This window comes from Pseudoliparis swirei, chromosome 2 (genome assembly GCF_029220125.1).
Source record: "Pseudoliparis swirei isolate HS2019 ecotype Mariana Trench chromosome 2, NWPU_hadal_v1, whole genome shotgun sequence".
NCBI lineage: Eukaryota > Metazoa > Chordata > Actinopteri > Perciformes > Liparidae > Pseudoliparis > Pseudoliparis swirei.
Window position 1 is genome coordinate 20,711,015 of NC_079389.1, and position 15,452 is coordinate 20,726,466.

A 15,452-nucleotide genomic window follows, 5' to 3' on the forward strand; every position below is an offset into this window, starting at 1 on the left:
CCCGTCCTCTAATCGATTACACCAATCAGCTTCCAATCACATATTTTCTGAGCCTAATATTACTTATTCAACAGTATGCATTCATTTGACTGGTATAGTTACTTGCTGATATATTTTACAGGTAAAACATATCACTTAAAACAAAATGATGCATTTCTACATATTTAATTTCCCAAATCACAAATTAATATCGTTTAAATTAGCTCCACCAGGACTGGCTGCAACATTAAAATGCTGCATACGCAATATATTTATGCACTTTTTGTAATCACGTCTGCATGATGAGTATTTTACTTCTGTTTTCTTTCTCTTCAACATTTAACAGAGTATTGTAACTCAATTGTCTTTTAATGTGAACAAATGACCCCATCATGGTCCATCAATGTTTTTCGTGATTGTTTAATTAATTCACAATACATAGCAATCTTCAAGAGAAGTTTATTGCGACGTAGCAAGTGTTTACAAAAGAGGGATGTAATGTCAGAGTAACAGCACTTTCCATTAACGGGCTGGTATAGTTTTATACTGCGACAACGTTGAAACGAACTCTACACGACGCATCATCTGGTGACCTCGTCTACAAGATACTATACAATACATGGCGTTTTTTTAAATTTTATAACTTGTAAAAGTGGCAATATAGAAACTGATGACATTAAAAGTTAGAAAAAACATTATCACTGTTCTAAAAAGTCTCTGTATATATATATATATATACTTTTACACACATGGATATCAATCAGTTTCATGCACAAGTGAGGCCCGTGGGTAGAAACCGTTCTGGCAGACATGAAAACACTTTTGGTTTAGTTGGAAAGGAAAAGTGTAATCAAAAACAACAAATACAAATATGATTATGACTGTTGTTTTCAGCACCAGCACTAGATGTGTGAATTGCAATAGGTGGAAATTCTTATTTTTAGTCGTGCCAGAAAACACGTACAAAAGTCTTCTGGCACCGGGGGTCTCGTAACGGCACGGTGCCGAGTCTCGTGACGCGTCGTTAAAATCCTCCCGACGGGGCTGCTGTGGTTTCTTCAGCTGATTCAAACCTTTGAGTCCTCCAACCACAACAAATACATATACTGTACAATATCAACATGTTGTGAACTAGAAAAATAAAACTGACAGAGAGCTTCTGCCAACTGATGATCTTTGTTATGTAAAAGAAACAAAACTAAGGAGCCCGTTGCCCCCCCCACCCCACCCTCCCTCCTCCCAACTTATACCTTGTGTTGTGAATGAAAACCGAGTGGAACTTTACAGTAAAAGAAATGCAGAGTGTCTTTTAAAAATAAACAGCAGGAGTTGTGCTTTCATTTTTTGAACTGGTAGATATTAAAACAAAAACACAGTTCTCAATGGAGTCGGTCTTGCGGAGATTAAAAAGCACATTTCCAGTTCAAAACATGCGTGTGTGGACGAGTCTGAAACCACCGGATGTCCTGCGCAGCTTTCAAACTCCCCGGCGATGTCGTTGGACCCCGCTCTCTCCTCGCGGCCGCAGCAAACGCCTTTTCTCTCACGCGTAGCCGCCGCGACGGTGGTCGGCCCGGTGGGTCACATGATTACATCGTCTTCCACGATACATCGGTGCATGTTAACGAACACGCAAAAGTCGGGTCCGTATACAAGCCGTAAGAACATGCTCCATACCGAATAAACGAAAATACACGAGGTCTACACAGTCTATGTAGTTATATAAAAAAATAAAAACGGACAAAAACCTACACGGATCTTCTCGGGGGGGGGAATAAAAACCCACGCGCACACGGCCCTACGAAACACGACACGGATCGTCGGCGTGAACCGATTCGTAGCCGAAACCTCCCGTAGACGTCGCAGAGAATCTGCGTCACGTTAAAAAAAAGATAACGCACGCCGCGATCCACGTCGTACCGCCGCTCACCGTAGTTACCGAACATTCAGGGCTCCGGCGTTGACCTGGTTATTATTATCTTTTTGGACGCTCCATTTTTTTTACGAGTCTCGTCATATCGCCGTGGGTCTGTATTCGTACACGCGTTATATTCATCGTTAAAATTGCGCTTTGCGCAAAACCGATGTGAGTGCCGTCAGTCGAAGCATCCGGGTTGCGTAATAACTTGGACGTTCAGATTAGTGAGTCGCCGCGCTGCCTCCCTGCAGCCAGCGAGTTTAACGCTCCTAAAACTATCCACGTGGAACCCCAAGTTGTAAAAGCGTCATTTTTACCTTCGCATTGAAAATGCGGAAGGTAATGTTTTGATCGCCGTGTATTTATTTGTATGCGTGTTATTCGCATAAGTCAAAAAGTATTTAACCGAATCGCATGAAATTTGGTGGGATGATTGGTTATTATCCGGGGACCATTTGATTCGATTTTGGGATCAATCGGGTCAAACGTCAAGGTCATGAAAAGGTCAAAATCTTATTTTTACCGTCAATTTGTATCGAATTGGCATGCAACTAATGCCAAAATGTTCATAATCCAATGCCCAATCTTGTGATATGCGAAGGTATGCACTCTACCGAGTGCCCGTTCTAGTTTATTCTTGTTAGTGTCCAATTCATTGTGCAGCCCGCTACACGGGGGCCGTGTTGCCATGAAGAGTCGACGTGGATTCGATTGAGTCATAATTACGACATCCTGAAACCTACACTTTCATCGTGCACAATGGTTTTCATAATCTGTGTTGTTGTTGTTTTTACAAGCTGGGTCTCGAGCGGTGAAAAGACTCATTCGTAAATCTATCGTGTCGGGACGGCTGAAGTGCATCGGGCGCTGCGGGGTAACCACGGCAACACGGGCGATGCTCCACGGGCGATTTGTCAGGGGTTATTGCTTTCATACGGTCCACGGAGGCCGTTAAATAAGAGCAAGAAAGCGACTGGCATAGGACGACAGAAAGCGATTTTTAAGGATGGTACTTGACCCCGTTGGACTCATCCGGCGGAGTCTCTCTCCGGCGGCCGGGGGGAAGAGCGCGGCGTTCCTTTTCCGGTGTGTCGATATCGGAAAAAGCGTGCGTGTGACTTTGAGATGGATCGTCGTCGAACGTCTGCGGAGGAGAAGGTAGTCGAAGTGGGACTGGATCGAGCCAGCCGTGTGCAAAGTGGAAGGCCGGGCAGTCTTTGAAGAGGAGCGAAAACGCCACTCGGCCCGGACCGGCGCTCCGGGGCTCGCCGACTACTCGGATTTATGGCAGTAAAGGTCTTTGAGGGCTTTCAGTTCTTCAATCAGGGTCTTGTTCTGGTTCTCCAGGACGGCCACTCGGTTCTCCAGACACTTCACGTACTCCTTCTTCTTTCTGCGGCACTCGCGCGCTGCCTCTCTGCAGGAAGGGCGAGCAAAAAGACATGTCTTTCTTATTCATGTTGAGGGGCAGAATTATATTGCTACCGTCATCCTGCGCTCTGGTTACCTTCGCATTGAAGATGCGGAAGGTTATGTTTTGATATTTATTTATTTATTTGTATGCGTGTTCCTCGCATAACTCAAAAAAGTATGAAACCGAATCGCATGAAATTTGGTGGGATGATTGGTTATTATCCGGGGACCATCTGATTAGATTTTGGGATCGATCGGGTCAAAGGTCAAGTTCATGAAAAGGTCAAAATCTTCTTTCTACCATAGCACGGTCAATTTTTATCCAATTGGCATGCAACTAATGCCAACATGTTCCTAATTCAATGCCCAATCTAATGATATGTGAAGGTATGCGCTCTACCGAGTGCCCGTTCTAGTTTATTTATTTATTTGTATGCGTGTTACTCGCATAACTCAAAAAGTATTAAACCGAATCGCATGAAATTTAGTGGGATTGGTTATTATCCAGGGACCATTTGATTAAATTTTTGGATCGATCGGGTCAAAGGTCAAGTTCATGAAAAGGTCAAAATCTTCTTTCTACCATAGCACGGTCAATTTCTATCCAATTGGCATGCAACTAATGCCAAGATGTTCATAATTCAATGTCCAATCTTGTGATATGTGAAGGTATGCGCTCTACCGAGTGCCCATTCTAGTTTTCATTAGATCTATCACCTACTACCTGGAGGGGGGGGATTTCATACCTGTTCTTCATGAGGCGGGTTTCCCGTTTGCGGGTGACCTGCTCTGTGGCGCCCTGGACGGGCAGGGCGGGGGATGAGGCCATGACCAACCCCGGGGCGATGGTGCTGGCGGGGGCCGCTCGGATCTGGTAGGCCTGGACGTCACCGGAGGCGGCTGAGAAGGTGTCGCATTTTTAGAGAACGGTTTGCAGAAGAAAAAAACACCCAGATCTCCTGATGGCATGCATCGTAAAAACAAAGGTCAAAACGCCAGAGGTCACACAGCCCCTTTGACACGCCGCGCTCACCTTGGACCACCACCTGGTTGCTTGGAACGAGGATCTGCTGGCCGTCGCTGGTCTGCGCGTACTGGAGGATGGTGGTCCCGGGCTGGGCGCCCGCCGCGGCGTTGCTCATGGTGAGGGTCTGGATGCCCTGCACGCCGTCTGTGCAGTTGTTGGCCAGCTGGATGGCTCCTCCCTGTGTGATGGCAACTGAGAGGGGATAAAAGGATGAGAGAGAGACAAGCTTATGAAGTAGTTGTGGCAACAAAGTTAGTGAACAATTAACTACTTACACACTTCTAATATATAAGTGAAGATATCTCTGTTTAAAGCTTGTGGTCGAACTACAAAAAAGCAAGGCTACAAGTGGCCTACAATGACGCCGTGAGGGTATTGTCGAAGAGACCGAGGTGGACTCGTGCCAGTGAGATGTTTGTGGCTGTCAACACATTTAACGCGGTTTTAAGAAATTTGATGTACCGTATTTTTTGCACTATAGGGCGCACTTAAAAGCCTTTAATTTTCTCAAAAAACGACAGTGCGCCTTATAATCCGAAGCGCCGTATATATGGATTCATTCTGGTTTTGCTTACTGACCTCTAAGCGATTTTGTGTGGTACAAGGCGCTCACGGCGCTAAGTCAAAATGTTTTAGTACGACTTTGGTAAACTACAAAGCCGCACCGCTTGCAGCATTACGGCTACCGTAGCCAGGAGCGTCATGAGTAATACATACTGTAGCGACCCTGGGTCAGGAACGCTACGAGACGTAGATGGCTTATAGGGTGTTTATTCAAGGAACATAGAACAAGCTACTGTTGGCGTAGCCTCGCCAAAACGACAACAAACCGCCGTGAAACCTCAAAACCAGCTTCACGTCTGCTCCGGGTCATAGCTCCGCTCCGAACCCGCGGAACACAACAACACACAACAACAACATCACTCGCTGTCCAATCACAGACACGCCTCACAGCTACCAGCTCGTGAGACGTTCAGTTACATCCGGACATAACATTTCCCTCAGTCCGTTACAATACTGTGCTTCACCATAATATTACAGTGTGTGTAAAAGGATCCCAAAATACAACTGAATAAGGTTGGTAGTTATTGTGAATACGCTCATTAACGTTTGAATAATGTTGAGAATTATTGTGAACGAGTTTAATAAAGTTTGATCGACTGACTTATCTGACTGTTTTTTTTCCGCTTAATGCGCCTTATAGTCCGGTGCGCTTTATATATGAAAAAAGATCGAAAATAGACCATTCATTGACAGTGCGCCTTATAATCCAGTGCGCCCTATAGTGCGGAAAATACGGTACAAGTTTATCTGCCGGGTTGATGACTCAGAACATGAGATCATCATGTTTTTATCAAATATAAAATGCAGCACTACACGATACCAGTCCCAGCTGTGGAGACACTGGTACAGCTGTCTATTTATAAAGCATGTGCAGTTCTTTGTTTATTTTTTACTTGTAGTTTTGTATGTATTTTATTATATTTTAATGTTTTGCACTAGCTGGACCTTGAGTCTGTAATACAAGTTTGATTGATTGATATAATATATATATATCTCTATATATATATATATATATCAGAATCAGTTTTATTGGCCAAGTAAGTTTGCACAAACAAGGAATTTGACTAGGTAAAGAAGTTTTTCCTCAGTCTCAAGCAACGACTGATGCAGATGTGTTCAGGACGTCCCTGACTTCCCCTAGCCTGGCAATCAAACATATTTACTGTCGCAATTAAGAGATTTTTCAAATTAAAAGTCCTAAATGTTTAAAGAAATCGGTGATTTCTTTAATGTTTGAGGTGCTTTATATATGTATTTCCTTATAGTCCTCGGCAATAATGCTACACAATGAATAGAATGCTTCAATCGACACCGTGATCGGTGATCGGTATTATCGGATCGGCAGATACTGATTTCAGTGATCGGCACCAAAAAACCTGATCGGTGCATCTCTAGTGTATATGTTTGTATTATGATTTTGAATCGGTAGCCTCGTGATGTTGCCGATATCGGCACATTTCCCCCCCCGTTTGACTGCAACAGTGTCTCCTGAGATCCGGTCCTCTACTCGTGGTCATTACGTCTCTGCAACTCTTCGGATCGACACGATTCACGTGGACGACATATTTTGATTTAAAAACGGCGAATTTTTGCCGAAAAAGCGACAAGTTTGCAGGTATGTATACAAAGGACTTACACTCCTGTTCTGAATTTATTATGTTGGATTATTATTATTCATTTAAATAATGACGGTAATATTAATGTCAATTATAATATTAATTATATATTCTTTTTTAATATAAAAAATAAGGAATAGAATCGATAAATCCTAACGCTCCCCATAATTGTGGCACGACCTGCAACGTTTGTAGACCTACTGTATTGGCCGCTGCTGGTCTGGTAGATGGGCGTTGGCATGGTGACGGTGGTGATGGAATGCGTGGCGGCGACGGCGTCCTCCTCCTCCTCGATGCGAGGGACGGCCGGTGCGTCGGATGAAAGGTCGTTCAGGATTTTCCTGTTGGTGGGGGAGGAAACGACAACAGGAGTTACCCACGGCATTAACTGTATGAATTGTTTCGTCACAATAAACAATAAAGGTTTTGACCACGAAGAAAAAGGGCAAAAACTGATTAAAAATGAGTTTTGTATCATGTGTTTTATTCATTATATTAAATTATTCACAGATACAGCTAGTTGCCTTTAAAAAAAAAAAGTGTAAATAACAAAATAAAGTGTTTATTGTGGTCCAATGAGCATTAAAGATTTAGTTTTTAGGTATTTTAATAGTTTTTGTCGGTCTCCTGAAAGTTTTTCTCACACACACACACACACACTACCTGTATGAGGGGCGCCGCGACAGAATCTCTCTGCGTTTCTGACAGTCGGTGACACTGTCGACGGACTCCTGTGAATCCTCACTCTCTGCGATGGCGGAGATCTGGAACAAAGCAACAAACCCTCTAGACGTCATGTTCTCCACCCGGTGGCTGAAACATGAGTGAGTGTGTGTGTGAGTGTGTGTGTGTGTGTGTGTGTGTGTGTGTGTGCGTGTTTTACCTGCATAGTCTGGATCTGCGGGGACTGGATAACAGACGGTTGTGCCACCTGGATCACGCCGTGGACCTGAACCGTCTGTCCGTTGGGAAGCTGGACCAGCGTCACCGTGGGACCCGTGGCCGAGGTGTTCCCCGTTGTCATGGTTACCTGAAAATTCAGAGGCGACGTGATTCCTTCCGTCTGCCATGTGAGCTCTCCAATGTCAAAATTGGGTTATATTTAGCATTTTACTGTGAATTTTGTATTTTTTGGGGCTAAACCAGCTGCACTTGCCAATCCCCAGACGGCGTCCGCGTCTCCCGTTACCTGCGCCAGAGTCGCGATCTGCGCCTGGGTGATGTGCTGGGTCTCAGCCTCCGTCACAGCAATCTCCACCGCCTGCTGAACCTCCACGGACTCCATCTTCATCGGCTGAGCTCAGGATGAAGATGTGAGGAGAGGCTGTTTAAAAAAAAAAAGTATATTTAAAACAAATTGCAAGAAAATTCCCAGAAGATCTGTGTGTGTCAGTAAAAAAAAAAAAAAAGTGTCCTGTTACTATGCAACACTGTTAACAGATGGTACGTTAGAATCATCACAGGAGGCAGAATGGGAAACCAGCGGGTATGTGAGATGGATTTAGTATAAATTTAAAATGTAATTTCCTTTCAGAATTTGGTAATCTGGATGGATTATGAGACGGAGCGCTGGTCAGAAATTAGTTGTGAGATTAAGAGTGATTTGGTATTAAATTATGTTTTAAAATAATAATAAATGGGCTCTATATATATATAAATATACACAAATAAATATATATACACAAATAAATATATATATATTTATAAAGTCCAGTACAGTGCTATGAAATAAAAGTTAAAGTAATGGATGTTTAAAACGGCGCTAAGCATGACATAATCTAAATTTATGAATCTCATAGTTTTCATGTTTTTGTTGATTCTGCTCTAAAGTAATTTCTCTGCTGTTGTTTGTAGCGTCACATTTATCTTAAAAGGTATTTATATGCACTGTGGGGAAAATATGAGGAAGACAAGCCGAGAAAGCCTGGGGCGTCGAAAATGAAGCGAGGCGTTCCAGTTGCTACACGTTGGTCTGAATCGTTTCGGCATTCCAGTTCACGGTGCGTTCTGTGTCAGGATGCATGTGTGGAGTTCTTATCATATTCAGGGTTCTTACACATTCTGACCAGTGGATTTCCAGGACTTTAAACCAAATTTCCACGACCAAACTGAAATCTCGGTTTATACATAAAAAAGTGACATTTTAGTATTTAAACAATGTTAATTCCAAAGCATACAGTATACATTAAATTAAACAAATGACCAGCAAACTTCCCAGTTACGGTGCATTCACTTGCAACGGGATTTTTTTATTATTTTTTTAGCGTCTTTCTTTCTAAAGCATATTCATTATTTCGAACTCGGCGAAAATGAACATGTGATAACAAATTTCCAGGACTTTTTCAAAACTTTTGTGATTAAAGTTTTTTCCATGACTTTTCCAGGGCTGTAAATTAGCATTTTTAAATTCCAGGACTTTTCCGGGTTTTCCATGACCGTACGAACCCTGAATATGTTTATTCCTCGTGGTGACGGGGTTTCACTCGAGGCAAAAGTCTCCAAAAAAGACGATTGTACAATTGAGATGAGTTTCATGAAGAAACATCTTCGTGTACCGGAACATTTTCTAAATGTCATACAGTTGAACAAAGGAAGCCAGCGGGATAAAAAAATGTAAAATATTATTTTTATCCACAGTGTGAAAGATGCTTCTTCATTGGCCAACCAGAAGCGGTGATCTTTTCCACTGCCCCAGGGGTACATTGAATGCATCACGACTAAAATGACACTTTTTCCTGATTGCAGCATGGTCAGGCTTTTTGGGGAAAAAGGTCATTTTCCTATTCTCATTATAAAGATAATAAAATGTATATTTTAATTCATTTAAATAACAAATGCAATGGAAGGGAAACTGGTTGACTGATTTTATCTTGAATTATATTTTAATAAATCAGTGTTGGAAGAAGTTTACACTTTATACTTAAACAAAGGTAGCAACACCATTGTAGTAACACTGTGTTAAGTAGTGCTAGTAGTCATTCTTGGTTCAAAATATTGAACAACGAAGTACACATTATGCAGAACAGGCGTTATATTAAAATCAAATAAATGCAGTGGAATGAAAAGTACAATACAGTATTTGCCCCAAATATGTCGTAGTGTAGAAGTTTAAATACATTTATTTTTACACGGTTGCTGATTGAATACCTAATAGAATATTTGTATAGATATTGTGCAAGTATGTGTATGTGTGTGTTTAGGCACCACAGCTTCGATTCCAGTGTGCAACCCCTGTGTTGTAAAATGACAAATATATAAACCATGTAAAAAATAAAAATAAAGTAAATACTCAAAATTACCTCAACATTGTGCAGTACTCGAGTAAATGTACTCTCCACCGATAGTAACGTCTGGGTGTCTACACTAGTAGAAACTACCCCCTCCCCCACACACACCATTCAACAAATGTATCTCCACTCCATCACTCCATCAGGAGCTTCCGGGGCCACAGATCGGGGGCCGCGCTGCTCTGTGATCTCACGCGGCGCGTCGCTTCCCTCTCGCCGCATGATTGGCTTCACACTTTTCTCCCTCTGCTTTTCAAAACATCACTCGTGTGACAGCGGAGCCACATGGCCGCGGCCACGCCCCCCTCTCCGACGCGCGCACCGGTCACATATCCCGGGAGACATGGAAACTAGTTACAACTTAGGGAATTTGTATTTATTTAAAAAAAAAAAAAAAAAAAAAAAAATACAAGCGTGTTGGAAAAAATACATATTAAAAATGTGCAGGCTTTTTTTGAGTTTGTGTTTTTTTTTACCAACGTGTGGCCAAACGCGACGGCCTTTAACACCGGCCCGGTTTCTACCGAGCCGGAATGAATGGTGAACCCGGACGAGGTGGCCCATCGACCGGGTGAGCGGCGTGGAAGCGGAGATCCGAAAAAAACATCGGATTTAATCGAGCAAGTGGCAGAAATACACAAACACTTCGCTGCCGTTGGGGTTCGATGCGCCGTTCAACTGGAAAACGGCGCGAAACATATGCGCACAAGTCTGTCAAAGCATAATTTGACAGGAGCGTATCTTTAAAAAATGAAGAAAAGAAAAAAACTGAACCCCCTCCCGCCAAAGTCGCTTCGCAGTTTCTGCCGCCTGAACACACGAACTCCCTGCCGGCTGCTTCGCGACTAAAAGCCGCTCAGTTTGCTCCGTTTCTCCCCAAACCGCCGCAGCCTCCCCCTCCCTCCATCCTGCTACAAACACACCGCGGCGCCATGATCTCTTTGTTTCCTTCGGGCCGAACAGTAAGCAGACCGCCGCTTTCCCGCGGCTTCGTGCCGTCTCTCTCCCTGAGCCCCGGACACCGCTCCGTCCTTACCGATACGAACTCCCCTTCGTCACTCCCGGGCCTCCGGAGCTCCACTTTTATTCTGGCCGACACGTAAGAGCCCGCGTCAGGCTACACCTCCGCCGCGTCACCGGGAACAACAACACGGAGATTGGAGAAGGACGAGAAAACCGACGGCAATGCCGGCCGGAAATGCCCGACGCTGCGACGGAATATGGCGGAAAATGCCGAAGAGGAGCGGAATTTAACGACACCCTCCCGCCTCGCGGAGCGTTCGGCAAAATGACATTTTACAGGCTTAGTGATTATGTAACGAGAACAACTTGATGGACATAAAGGCATGTTATTAACTGGCACTTCAAAAGGTAGTATCTAATACTTTAGTTTGAGATGATTAGTTGTACTTATGTTTAGCTTACTAAGCTACAGATAATTAAAGACGATTTCAGGGAGGGTTATGCACTAAATACATTTTCTCAAGTACTGTACTTAAGTTCTACAGTCCTGAGGTACTTTACACTTTTATTCTACTTTCTACTTTTACACATTTTGGAGGCAAATATTTTACATTTGACCTTTTATTAATAATACTAGTTATTTAGAGTATAAAACAAGTACTTATGATGTATTACTGTAGCTTGGAGTAGATTTACTTTGTGTACTTTTGTTTTACTAATGGAATCTGAACGAGTACATGTACACCGTGGTATTGGTCTTTTACTCAAGTTAAAAGTCAGAGTACTTCTTTCACCGTTGGACAAAAACAGTGAATTCAGTTAATATACACATATATAATATTAATATATATAAATATATATATATAAATATGTTTATATATACATTTATTTATTTATATATATATATATATATACTCTACATGTTTTGTGATTTGGTGTGCACTGGTCACTTATAATAATAAGGGCAACTTGGTACTAAACCAGCGAGAGTTTACGCAAAGTATACACACGTCGGACTCTCCGCTGCTCCACCGCGCCACCGTCTGGCTGCAGCGCGGTGCTCGACAGAGAGAGAGAGAGAGAGAGAGAGAGAGAGAGAACTCACGTGCTCTTCATGCAAGATGTCTGCTGAGATGAATATTTGTCGTCCACCAGCAGATGGAGGCAGGAGACCATTTGAATAAGATGAGTAAACTGGAGCACATGTCTCATCACACCTGCATCATTGTGAGATTGAGCTTCATTGGACCAGGTGAACGTCTCCAACCCAGGTTTTATTTTTGTTTACATGCGATATAGCCAATCCTCCTGTCTCAGGATGGGATATGGTTTATGAAACCACTGGGACAAGACTCCACCACAGGATGATGAATACACACCCGATGCCACGTCTTATGGAAACACGTTCAGGTGTGACACACTGCTGTGATGTGGGGACTCCGCCTGACACCTCCCACGAGTTTATACTCCTGACAAATCGATTAATTCCCATAAACACTTTATTTTATATTTAATTATTGTGTTGAACGTGACCGTCCAATGACACATTCCTTGTCTGTGAAAACTTGGCAATAACAGGTTCTGATTCTGAAGACGCAGAAGCCTCCAGGAGCAGCAACAAAACGTCCCATTTGAATTCATTTAATTTAATTTGATGTTTTTTTTCTCTCTCCATCTTTTCCTTTCAAGCCTCAGAACGCATATAGAGGGAGCCTGTTTTTCTCTCTCTCTCTCTCTCTTTTCTTTCTCCTATCTCCCCAGATGGCGGCGCCGCAGTGCCGTGTAAACCCCCACCTCCTCCCCGGCCAGCCATGTGCTCTTCAAACCCGCCTCCCCTCCCCCTCCTCCTCCTCCTCCCCAGCGACAGAGAGGAGAGAGAGAGAGAGCTGCTGGCGTGTCGTGGAGCAGATATACGCAGAGTTTATCAAGGCAATTCCTTTTATAATCCTCCTGATGCTCGTTGCCGGTGTTTTATCTGTTTAATAGCATTTCACTGCGCCGCGCCGTAAAGAACACCCTTTTTATTGTGACACCGAACACATTGTTTGGGGAATTGACCCTGCCCGGTAATGAACAGCCGTGAATTTGCAGCCAGTGACACACACAAAAAAATGTGGTGGAGGGTGGAGGAGGTGAAGGTGTGGAGGGAGGGGAGAGAGAGGAGGGGGGGGGGGGGGAGAAACCAATGTTGCCCCAAAGAGGAGAGGAGGAATATTTTACCAGATGGGGTATGAGGCATGTCCCATTTGGGGTTTCAACATGGCTGATTTTTAGTTCACATTCAACAACGAGGCACTCGAGCATCTTTAATGCCGCTGCTCGAGTGACATGTTTCAATACGTATATATGAATTAATATCAGCGAAATACATAAAAATGTACGAAAAGGCAAGAAATAAAAAAAAAACCTGATATGTGAACTTTTTTTCCGCCGCCGCCGCCCTCCGGTACTGTTGCTGGAGCAGGATTTGGGCAAAGTGCAGGTACTTTAAGATACTTTGAGGGGTCAGGGACAACAGAACGTAGAAGAACAGAGCAGAATACCTGATCTGGTGTGAATTCAATTCAATTCAGTTTATTTTGTAAAGCCCATTCTCATAAAGTACAAATTAGTCTCAGAGTGCTTTACAATCTGTACACATAGACATCCCTGACCTTTGACCTCACATCGGATCAGGAACAACTCCCAAACAACCCTTCACGGGAAAAGAGGGAAGAACCCTTCAGGAGAGAACAGAGGAGGATCCCTCTCCAGGATGGACAGAACAATAGATGTCATGTGACCAGAAGGAATCATTACAGAGTTAAAACACAATCAATGAATACCACAGAGTGGATGAATAGTTGGTAGTAGGCATATTCCACGATCCAGACCTCCACGATCCATCAGGCAGATGGAGGTAGAGAGGAGGAGTGAGTTGCAGAACTAACACTATTTGCTGACAGCAGCGGTTCCTCGAGCGGCGTGTGTAACTCGTACAGGAAGCATCACCCTGGAGGTTTCATGCGCTCGCCGTGTTTTCTGGACGGAGGATCTTCTTCACGACATCGTCCGCTCCGCGACTATCGAGTGAAGCTCGGCAGCTTTGACCGTTTCATCTCTGTCACTTCAGATGTTTGTAATGACAAAGCAAAGGAAATCATCTTGATGAAGAGATTGCTCCGCCGCTCAATAACAGAGAGTGAATGACTTCTAAAGACGGAGAAGTGGATTTATTTTGGCCAAAGAACAAGCGCACAGAGACATTTTCTACATGCAGACACAGAAAGAGAAAGAATCAATAGAGGCATTTGGTCTATTATCATAAACACACACAGAGAGAGAGAGAGAGAGTGTGTGTGTGTGTGTGTGTGTGTGGGAAGAATGGTGTTTTTACCTCCAGATGGTTGACTGAGACTTGGCTGCTTGGTACAGAGTCGGAGAGAGAAAAGCAGGCAGAAGGCGTCTTTTCTACTTGAGCTCGACTAAATGTGTGTGTGTGTGTCTGTGTGAGTCTGTGTGTGTGTGTGTGTGTGTGAGTGTGTGTGTGTGTGTGTCTGTGTGTGTGTGCGTGTGAGTGTGTGTGTGTCTGAGTGAGTCTGTGTGTGTGTGTCTGTGTGAGTCTGTGTGTGTGTGTGTGTGTGAGTCTGTGTGTGTGTGTGTGTGTCTGAGTGAGTCGTGTGTGTGTGTTTGAGTGAGTCTGTGTGTGTGTGTGTGTGTCTGAGTGAGTCTGTGTGTTCAATTCAATTGTGTGTGTGTGTTTGAGTGAGTCTGTGTGTGTGTGTGTGCCTGTGTGAGTCTGTGTGTGTGTGTCTGAGTGAGTCTGTGTGTGTGTGTGTCTGTGTGAGTCTGTGTGTGTGTGTGTCTGAGTGAGTCTGTGTGTGTGTGTGCCAGTGAGCAGCTAGTGTGTGTGTGTGTGTGTGTGTGTGTGTGTCTGAGTGAGTCTGTGTGTGTGTGTGTGTCTGTGTGAGTCTGTGTGTGTGTGTGTCTGAGTGAGTCTGTGTGTGTGTGTGTCTGAGTGAGTCTGTGTGTGTGTGTGTGTCTGTGTGAGTCTGTGTGTGTGTGTGTGTGTGCCTGAGTGAGTCTGTGTGTGTGTGTGCCATGTCTGCCATCCTGCCTGCCTGTGTGAACGTGTACATGTGTGTGTGTGTGTGTGTGTATGACACTGACCTTGAGGAAGGAGCCCACCTCCCCCCCTTTACCCCCCCCCCCCCCCCAGCCCGGGTAAGGAACGACTGGCCTCTCCTCCTCCTCCTGTCCTCTCCTTTCTCCTGCTCCTGTCTCCTATCCATTTCCTTTCTCCCCCCTATCTCCTCGGCTCTCCTCTCCCCTCTCTCCTTTTTCTTTACCCTTTCATTTTCTTAACCTCACCTTCCTCTCCTTTCCCCGATGTCTCGTTCCCCCTTCATCTTCTGTTGCTTCTCCTCCTCGTTCCACTCTTTAATTTCCTCACCATGCTCTCTCCTCTTCTGCTTTATGTCCTCACCTTTTCCAGGTTCCTTGTCTCCTTTCATCTACATTCACATCCTCCTCTCCTCTCATTATCTTCTCCTCTCTCTTTTCTCCTTTCCACTGTCCCCTCTCTTCCCTTCCCTCCTCCTCTTCCTTCCTTCCATCCTCCTCTCCTCTCATTATTTTCTCCTCTCTCTTTTCTCCTTTCCCCTATTCTCCTTTCCCACTGTCCCCTCTCTTCCCTTCCCTTCTCT

The 15,452-nt window shown here is 44.1% G+C and overlaps 1 protein-coding gene across 3 annotated transcripts; it reads right to left on the bottom strand.

The window, feature by feature from the left end:
• Window positions 1–381: 381 nt before the first annotated feature.
• Window positions 382–11,061, bottom strand: creb1b (cAMP responsive element binding protein 1b). 3 transcript variants are annotated; one of them, XM_056433333.1, is made up of 8 exons: window positions 10,841–11,061; window positions 7,674–7,841; window positions 7,401–7,547; window positions 7,181–7,281; window positions 6,719–6,858; window positions 4,344–4,529; window positions 4,057–4,210; window positions 382–3,314 (listed from the first exon to the last, which is right to left on the bottom strand). In XM_056433333.1, exons 2-8 carry the CDS (start codon window positions 7,806–7,808, stop codon window positions 3,170–3,172), a joined length of 1,008 nt encoding a protein of 335 aa, XP_056289308.1. In that variant the 5' UTR covers window positions 7,809–7,841; window positions 10,841–11,061; the 3' UTR covers window positions 382–3,169. The 3 variants fall into 3 exon arrangements, with proteins under 3 accessions (XP_056289308.1, XP_056289323.1, XP_056289316.1); XM_056433348.1 differs by having other exon boundaries at window positions 7,707–7,841; window positions 10,841–11,058; XM_056433341.1 differs by lacking the exon at window positions 10,841–11,061 and adding an exon at window positions 9,817–10,155.
• Window positions 11,062–15,452: the final 4,391 nt, after the last annotated feature.

Excerpts from the sequence above, each read along its gene's own strand:
- creb1b (XM_056433333.1), bottom strand. The coding sequence starts at position 7,808 with ATGAAGATGGAGTCCGTGGAGGTTCAGCAGGCGGTGGAGATTGCTGTG. Across the intron at positions 7,282-7,400 it reads CGCAGATCCAGACTATGCAG|ATCTCCGCCATCGCAGAGAG; the intron begins GTAAAACACGCA and ends GCTTTGTTCCAG. Across the intron at positions 3,315-4,056 it reads ACCCGCCTCATGAAGAACAG|AGAGGCAGCGCGCGAGTGCC; the intron begins GTATGAAATCCC and ends CCCTTCCTGCAG.